Source organism: Chenopodium quinoa, unplaced genomic scaffold, assembly GCF_001683475.1.
Source record: "Chenopodium quinoa cultivar QQ74 unplaced genomic scaffold, ASM168347v1, whole genome shotgun sequence".
In the NCBI taxonomy this organism is placed as follows: Eukaryota; Viridiplantae; Streptophyta; class Magnoliopsida; order Caryophyllales; family Amaranthaceae; genus Chenopodium; species Chenopodium quinoa.
This window is the reverse complement of record NW_018745000.1, coordinates 7992521-8002307: the sequence shown is the minus strand read 5'-3', so window position 1 is coordinate 8002307 and position 9787 is coordinate 7992521. Positions and strand designations below refer to the sequence as shown.

The window sequence follows — 9787 nt, the reverse complement described above, 5'->3', positions numbered from 1 at the left end:
AGCGGTAACGGGATCCAGATTAGTTGTTAAATTTTGTTTTCGATGGACCCGCGGATAATTTCGTAGGATTATTAATTATTGTTTTCTTTGGCTGAATTGATGGTTTCTCTCTCCTCCTTAAGTTTGCCAGAGAAAAAAAGGTAACGACGTTAACTCTACTGTAAGTGTAGTCACTTTACAGAATTAGCATAACTTAGCAGTGGAACGGGGTACACGTTAGCGTTGTTTTATTAAATGAATAAAATACTAAAACCATGGCATTTATTTTCCATATTGCCACTATATTAACAACTCGTGTTAATATGTGATATTAACGGGGACAACCTCTAAAACATGAATGTCTAGGGAATTTATTATTCCATATGAAGCTAGCTTGTAGTTTATTAATAAGTAGCTCAGTGAAAACTCACACTTACACATGTAACAGTATCAAAGTGGATTCAAATGTTTCTATGTATCTGTTGGCCTGGCCTGGACAATGACTAAATATGGTACAAGGAATGAAACATGTATGAATTCAAGCTGATAAATTGTCATGGGAAGACATTTGAATGACTTGATTTGGCTTCTTGTCATCATTTGCTTGTTTAGTAGTTTTGTAATAACATGCATACAGAATTAGTTGAGCAGCACCCGATATTGCTCCAAGACCGTTTGGGATCTACAATACAAGATTACGATTCCAATCACAATAACAATAACCGGAAATATAATGACAATGATTAATAATGCAGATAAATTAGCTAGAGAAAATTTTTGACTTGCTAAAATATAATACAAAGTTCTTAGTTCTTACATAAAGTTGTATTTTTCAAATTTATTTTGTAAGGGAAAACACAATTCCAACATTAATGAATATAATGTAAATTTATTAAAGGCTTGTTTGGTATCACTACCAGTTAACTAACTTCGCTTTGTTTCCATTCCTCAAAATAAAAAAAGAATAAAATAAAATAAAATAATCTTGGGTTTGTTTCCTAATTTGATGAAAGGAAAGTATTAAGGTATGTTCTCTTAATCTTATTTTAGCTGAAATAAAATTATATTGAACTAAACTTACTAAACTAAAATTAATTATACTAACTTTCTACTTCATATTATATTTCTTCTTTGTATTTACAAATTTTTACTTGACAAAAATGTTTTAAAGTAGAAAACTTATTTTTAATGAATTGATTTGGGGATTTTTTTTTTTTTAATTGTGAATAGAACATTATGGCCTAATATTTAATATTAATTTTGAGAATTTCTCACAAGTGAAAGGAATGGTGTCTTTCGAACAAGTGTATTATTTCGATAGAGGGTTCGGAATTATTGGAAAGCTAATTATTCAGTGTGGTCAAGTGATCGGAATGCCTAGCTGGAGGCCGCTTCTGATCAGTATTATTAATGCATAATTGATATTACATCTTAATCTTGACTGAACCCTTTGGGTCACACCCAATCGAGTAACCGAACTGAAACGACAAATTAATCCGAATGATTAAATGAGTCATTAGAGTATTACGAGCAAAGACGTCAGATATCGAGCTTAGAGCGTCGAAACCGAGCGTCGTAAGTCGAGTCGAATTTATGATTCTACGAGACGAGAAATCAAGCAAACGACAAGTTTAAGCTAAGCCGCAGCTTTGCATTGGCCTAGCGCCATGCGAAGGCTAGGCTAGCATAGTGCACCAACCGCAATGCATGGGTGTGCGGCAAGTCAAGCATGCATGTGTGTGTTAGGCTTGCTGGCCGAGCATGCTTGCGGGGCTGGTGCGCTTGGTCGCACGCAAACTAGCGCCAGCACGCAGCGATAGCATGGCTGGGTTAGCAAGGGGCGTGGCAGCAGCTTGCTCATGGGGAAGCAACGCCTAGCTAGCGTGCTAAGCCACCCAACACGAGGGCCAGCACGCAAGCTGGCCTGTGCGTTGGCTGGCTGGTTGTGCCGCATAGCAAGGCTGGCAGCCAGCCAAGCCTTGCGCCAATGCCTAGCCACAACACTTGCGTATGGGAGCTTGTGCGTGTGGGAGCTTGTGTGTGTGGGTTTGCTTGGGGAGTAAGGGGAGGGTGGTCCCCCCTTTGTGGTCCTCACTTAACCCCTTGCTCACCTCTTGACACTTGTCGTTTGTTGATTCATTCGCATTTCAATTTGATTTTTGAATTAAATTAAATTGAATAAAATGCATTTTACCAACTCTCCCACATTGATGAGAGATTGGAATTCAAGGGCTCCCTTCCCTATAAATACCAATCATTTGGCATTGGGAAGGGACACTTGAGTTGTGAACTTTAAGGGATCTCCAAGAAGAGAAAACCTTTGTTCTAATACTCTAAGTTCTTTTGGTCAAGCCCCAACTAAGCTTCGGGGTAGGGGTCGTTCGGTTCGGGTCTCGAGGGTAAGAGCCGTTGGAGGCTTGCGCATTTGCGGAGCTTTACGCTTCCAAGTTCGAGCTCTAAAAGGAGCGAAGCACGCATCAAGGGTATGATCGTTTTTCTTTCTCTCTTTGTTAATTAATTATGTGATTGTTAATTAATATGCATGTTTAGTTACTTTAATTTGTATGCGGATTTTGGGAGGGTTTCATTCCGCGTAATGTTGGTATTACGAAACCCAACAACAAGTATTTCGACGAAGTATTATACTACTAAGTACTAATAAGTACAAAGATATACTAATAATATTCATTTAAAAATTATTACTACATATGTTTCAAAAAAGAAATTATTACTACATAAGTCATTTTAATTTTCTATTCATGAAAAAAAAAACAAAAATATATAAAAGGGAAGGTATGAATGACTTACAAGGATCCATTGATCAAGTGGAAGAAACGCATAAATTGTCCATATAACACCATTTGCAAAATTGCCAACTGAAAGCCAAAACGGCATGTATTCCACGCTTTTCGTCTTAAACACTTTGCCCTGTCCAAAATAATTAGTCATTTGGTGGTTACTTCCAAGACTTTTATCTCTTATACGTACTTTCTATGTCCCTATTTTTTTTGCCCCATTATATAAATATGAGACAAATTTTAAATTCTTTGATCATAATATATTCTTAATCTATAAGAGATCATATACTCATGTATAATCTTCTTTGATTCATCTCATTATATATTTTATTAATATCTAATTTTTATAACTTTTAATTTACACGTATGAAAATGAAGATAAAATAGTTTTATGACACGTCTTGGAGATCACGATAATTAAAGTTAAATGGAGCAAATATTAGGGACGAAAAGAGTACTATATATGTATTGCATTATGTGCAGTATATACACAAATAGTATCTAAAATTCTAAAGCATAGCACTCCCTCTGTTTTTTATTTAAGTGTTTTCATACTAAACACTCCCATTTTTTTTTTAATGTTTTTTTTTTTTTTTTTTTTTTTTTTTTTGGCAAACTACCTCATTTTAATATTATAGGATCATTATCTCATTCAAACTCACTAATACTTTTTAATTAATTCTGTCAAAATTTTTTTAACCCCAATATATTTTCTATTTTATTGTTACGAAAAACAATGGGGTGAGTCGGACTCACGGTGAGTCTAATATATCTGATATTAATAATCTACTATACTCATGTCATATATTAGATTACTATTGTCAGATATTAGATTCCTATGTTAGATTACTATTGTTAGATATTAGATTATTAATGTTAAATATTAAAGTATTGATGTCAGATATTAGATTTCTCCTGTTAGATATTAGATTTCTCATGTTAGATAATAGATTATTAATGTCAGATATTAGATTATTAATGTCAAAAGGATTCACCCTGAGTCGGTCTCACGCAAAACGTTTTCTTAATTTTTTAACACCCCAACTATCCTACTATGTGTCGGTTAATTTATCTAAAACTCTATGTGTCGGTTAATTTATCTATGGCTCCGCGCATCTTGATCCTCAGCACAGGCCCCATATTCAGAGCCCAATGTTCATATTTGTGGACTTGGGCCAACTTTTAAGCTCCTGAGTTTAGTCCGCGACCCAACCGCCCTTCTCATTCATCAGGTAAGCTTGCTAATTTATTTATTAATTAATTAAAATACAACCCGTCTTGTGTATGGCCACGTATAAAAAAACAAAGTAACTTTTATAAACTGACTAAGTAACCCGTATGATATTGATCGAGTAACCCCTATAACAATGACTGAGTAATCCAATAACTGTGACTAAGTAATCCTATAACATTGACGAAGTAACTCATTTAACACTTACTAAGTAACCCCTATTACACTAACGAAGTAGTAGCCCCTATAATGGCTAGCCACACGGTGTGGCTAGCTACATATAAGAATTTGTGACTACAATAAATACTACGAATGTAGATGTCAAATAAATTAGTTGGTTAAAGTTTTGAAAGTGTTTTTGTTTTTTGTGATTCACCCGATTCAACCTATGGGCTAATTCGGATTTGAAGTTCAACCCTGACTAGTTAGATTCTTGTCTCCTTCCAATCATTGCTACGGAGGATCGAATACGTCACCACCCTTAAGACTCTCTTTACATTTAAAAAAAATTAAATAAGTAAAAAACACATGCTGAGTGCGCCAAGGCCAAGCGACCAAAGCTCTAAACACATAGGAATTGAATTAAAAAAGAGTAAATAAATCCAAAGTTTCATGTGGCCAAAGTAATTGGACATACCATAATTGTGAGGGGTGAAACATACATTCCCAAACAAAATATCACACAAAGAATCCCCACGAAGAAAGTCCTCTTTTGTGTTGTATGGAAACATAACATTGTGATTATAATCACAGCTGCCATTAGAGTTAATTCCACTGCAATCCATCTGAGAACCTTCAACTGAAATTTAGTCATGAAATATAGAATATGTTAATGAGATTAAGAATTAACTATATATATCATCAATTTAATTAGATGACAATTTATATAAATTTCATTTAGAAACATTTACTACTTGCTTAACTTGGACCATTTTCGTAATAAGAACAATAAAACTAAAATTTATAAATTAAAGGCTTGTATGATATCACTGTAGTTTTCTGATTTTATTTTATTTTATTTTTTTCAAATCTTATACAGTACGTATCATATAATGAATAAAAAAATTTATCAAACTATTAAAATCATGATAATTTTAAATAGTCAAAACCAAAAACAATCACGAATAAAGTGGTGGCTATCTGAAATGTTACAAAATATTGCATATACAATTTCGGATTGTGATATTGTTAGGCCTACGCAATTAGTTTCCTTATTATTATTATTAATTTTTTTTATCACGTTTGTTAATGTACGTTTTCAATCGTAAATTTTTTTTAATTATTCATAAATAAAATTTATATAATAAACTGATATTTTAATATTAAACATTGTAAATAATTTAACGAGATCCTACATAACTTTGTGTTACAAAAGCCGATAAAAGTAAAATTCATAATTAATGTCAAAAGTCTAAATATGTCAACTAATTTAAAATAGGGAAACATTAATCATTGCAGTGCATTATTTTTATAAATCCAGACCGTTATGTCACTTTCATATACCAAACATATAATTATAATTGATAATTTGGTAGGCTATGACTTTCCATTTCATAATTATAATTGCACGAGTGAAGTTACTAAACTTGGCTAGCTACAATATATTGCATGGTCAAAAATGTGGTGGCACAAGTGTCAAATGTTCAATCTTGCCATAAGATGACTTTTTGCTAAAAGATAAAATTATTCACAAAAAAACATTCTACCCATTAGTTGTTGCTTAAAGAGCTTTGTAGAAGGCCGTTTTTGTAAAGAATGCTCTCATAAAATCTAAACGAAAATAATACTTCGCAAAAATATTTAAATTAACTTAGAGCTAAAGTAAAAATTTGATATCAGGTTAATAAAGTTGAGAGTTTCACTACATTATAATCCCCCTCTATCCGTTTTTATTTGCACTATATACCAGTTTATGTAAGACCTTTATTATCATATGTTGCAAATATAAAAGGCGGAGAGAGTATAAAATACCCAACATCATCAATAAGCATGATGCTCTTGTAGACACGTGCAACACAACTTACGTGCAATTGTACATGAGGTGCTAAGGTCAGTATTGTCCCACAGACACAGTGATATTATGTCACATACATGGGCATGTGTGTGAATGCACACACCATCACCATGTAATCGTCCATAAGGTGTTAAGGCCGGTGTTGTCCTACAAACACGGGTACGTGTAATGTGGGAAGTGTAATGTGGGAAGCATTGGTGTCGCGTCGTGACATGTGACACGTGTGTGAGTGTGCAGGTAGACGATACATACAAATACAAGCGTACATAAGTGTTGAGATAGACTTACCCGATTATGCTTATCTGCATAGATGAAGAAAACAAGAAGGAAGATGATCTCAAGAGCAAGGCCAATGCCATTAGTTGTAACAACAAGAAGGCTTTTTGGATGGACAAATGGCATTCCATAAAACACCCATAACATGCAATTCATTGTTGTGGCTAAGTATGGGTCTGGCTTATATTGCTCCACCGATTTTTTCTTGTATATTTGTATAAATGTTGGCCTGATCATAATAAATCAAAGTAACCTAAAACTTAAACAACAATAATAATAATAATAATAATAATAATAATAATAATAATAATAATACAACTGAATCTGTTTAGTTGTAACAAATAAATTTTTTATCTCACAAATAATACTTTTTTATTGCCACTAAAAAAATATAGAGGTAGTAATAATCTTGTACATATTGTTCAACGAAAAAAAGTTGTTCAATTTGTGATGATATTGTCATTTTAGGAATTGGGTTGTAGGTGAAAACAAAACTTACGTTGGTGAGGCAAAGAGGAAGACGGAAATAACATTTCCTGGCATATGTAAATAAGATAAAAATCCATGTCAAAGAAACAAATATTTCGTATTAATTTAGAAAAAGAAGTAAACAATCATTCTTATTGTATAGTCAAACATATACAAATCCATTTTCAACTCTTACCGCTACCTATATTAGTTAGGAAGAGTCAAAATTGAAAATTAACAAAATTACACTAATCAATTCATAATTTTGTTATGCGTTTCTAAATAATTATATTTTCATATCATTATATAGAAAAGCTTTATGAAAATCCATATATTTGTTCCATAATCAAAGTTTTGTATGATAATAAGGTTTAAATAGAATTTTAATTCCAATTGTTTTCATAAACTGTAGGATATATATTCGATGAAAATTTTTATTCTCCACAATAGCTAAGGGAATTAGTTCCTCTGTCGTTCGTGGTATCATAAGCTATATATTATTCCATTTTTTTTGGAAAAGTTCAAAGTTGTATAAATCTATCAATTAACCTATAAGCAAATCTTTCCATGACACTTGTCATTACCTTGTGAAAAATTTTCCCGCCTTTTTTGCTTTAATTTTTTTTTTTTTTTTGCAAAATCATTAAGTAACTATTTATACATTTATGTATTTTCTTTCCACTTTGACTATCATATTCCATATATACCCAAATGAAATATTTTTGAATATCTTTTATATACTTTATATTTTATAATATTATTGTAAAAAATATTTAACAATCGTGCATTGCACAGGATTTTAACCTAGTTATTATTATATTCCAATTTTCGTGGAAAGTTTAAAGTTGTATAAATTCTTACTTCTTTACATTAACTTTTTATGTCAACCAAACAACTAATCAATTACATAATTTATTCCCAAAATTCCAAAAAAATTTCATTCGATATAAAATATGAACGTAATAAAAATAAATAAGAAAATGAGAAAATAACTAATAATAAGGTATTACGTGGCCCATGTACACATCCCAAAAACTCCCTATATTAAATCCTGGAATATAAACAAAGACTGTCTTAGCTTTCTAGGCCATTGCATAAATATAAGGGACGAACTTTGCAGGTACACATGTTGGTGACATAGCAACTTTTTATTGTCTTTCCTCATTTTTCATTTTAACACACTACCTTCGTTTCACATCATGCAATGACTTTAACATTTAGTATGTGCACAAACATTAGACAAAACATAGTGAGTCTTACAATCATGGTCTTATAAAAAGAATTGTAGGTGATGGATGTGGTAAGAAACATGGTGTAAAAAGGTTAGTGAATATGAGAAAAGCTAGATAAAGTAAAAGAAAGTGAGTGCAAAGGTGTGAAACTCATGGGCCAAGAGGAGTAAGATAGTAAAGAAGACATGACAAAAAAATAATAAATCATATTTATAAATTGTTTAAAAAGACAAATAATGTTAATATCACTGTGAAACAGATATAGTATTTATCTATATGTTGGTAAACGAATCCTTCAAATTAGATATAAACAATTTAAAGGCAAACTACTTTAATATTTAGAAGTTGAACAAAGCTAAATAAATAGATAAACTTCTAGTAAGACATATATGAGGTTGATGAACGTTACCAATAACACCTACAACGTTCCTTGAGATGAGTAGAGAGTGCTTCATCTTGCAAGACAAAGAAAGAAAAGAGGGAAAAGGAAGTGAAGATAGAAAGTAAGAGAGAATTATAGATTGTGAAGGAAAATGATAGTGGTAGAACTCAATAACGGTTATGCTAGAAATTTATATATATTTATATAAGATGAAATGAGCAAGTTCAATTGCAAAAAATAGATAAGCATAACTTTACAAGTAATAGCATCCATAAGGAAATAAAGTTTGGTGCACACTATGGTTAGTGCTCCTACCTTTATACAAGGTACTAGTTTGATCTGTCTTCAATTTTCTTTTTGAACCTAAATGGCGTGTGTTTGTTTGGCAACAAAAATTAAAGATGTATAGTATTTTAGAACCGAATATATTGACTAGTTGTTTGGTTGAAAAAAAAAAGGGTTGGATTAAGTTCCTTTTAGGTTTTCTTCTTATTAGGAGGGTATTTTTGGTTCCCTCTAGGATTTCTACCTTGGGAAGGTTTTCCTAACCTCCATTGCTAGGTTTTTTCAATTTTTTTTGAAGGTTTTCCTTCTCTCTTCTCTCTTCTTCCTTTTCTCTCCATCTCTACCATATATTTTCCTCTTGGTCTTAGTTGTGAATCTTTATAGGGGCTTTCACTGGTGTTTTTACCGGTGGTAAGCCTCGAAAACCTTTTAATTGCTTTTAATAATAGATCTCATCCATGAGAACATGATTTTTCTCTTGAATTTATTTTATTTTTATGTTTGTATGGAGAGAATTAAAGATTTAGGATTTCATAATCTCTACAAGAATTTGGAGGACCACATGAGTATTTTCACTCAAACAACTACGCATAATTGGATTTTAAGCCGAATCAGTACGAACTCACATATTGTATTGATTTAGATGAAGTTTTTTTTTATTAAGGTGATTGTTAATTAAATCTTCTACGATGTACTTAGTTTTAAGGAGTGTACTTGTGTTGGAATTCTTAATTTCTTTGAAATTATATATAAGTGTCGTTTGGCTATATTTTATCAATAAAATCCCTTTTCTTCTTGTCAAAAAAAGGGTTTAAAATATATGGATGAAGAAAGACTACTTCATCAGATTTTTTCCGTTTTTTTTTTTTTACGGAAAACATTTTCTAAGAAATTGATTTTCTCCATTTCCATTGGTTAGTAAAGAATGAAAAATAATTTTTCCCAAATGTGTAAAATAGTCTTCCAAGAGTGAAAAATATTTAAATTTTAAAAGGAAGGCATGTCACATGTTTTTCCTTACGCCTTACCTCTCCTCTCCTCTACTCCATCTCCTCCCTTCTACTCTTTATTTTTCACTTCCTCTATATTTTTTCTTGTAAGGAAACAATCAACAGAAGATTA

At 31.8% G+C, this 9787-nt stretch overlaps 1 protein-coding gene across 1 annotated transcript; it reads right to left on the bottom strand.

Annotated features, from left to right (window-relative positions):
• Positions 1 to 327: 327 nt before the first annotated feature.
• On the bottom strand, positions 328 to 8658 carry LOC110707578 (bidirectional sugar transporter SWEET4). Its single transcript, XM_021885605.1, has 6 exons — positions 8408 to 8658; positions 6798 to 6834; positions 6311 to 6527; positions 4646 to 4807; positions 2788 to 2907; positions 328 to 661 (listed from the first exon to the last, which is right to left on the bottom strand). Exons 1-6 carry the CDS (start codon positions 8451 to 8453, stop codon positions 518 to 520), a joined length of 726 nt encoding a protein of 241 aa, XP_021741297.1. The 5' UTR covers positions 8454 to 8658; the 3' UTR covers positions 328 to 517.
• Positions 8659 to 9787: the final 1129 nt, after the last annotated feature.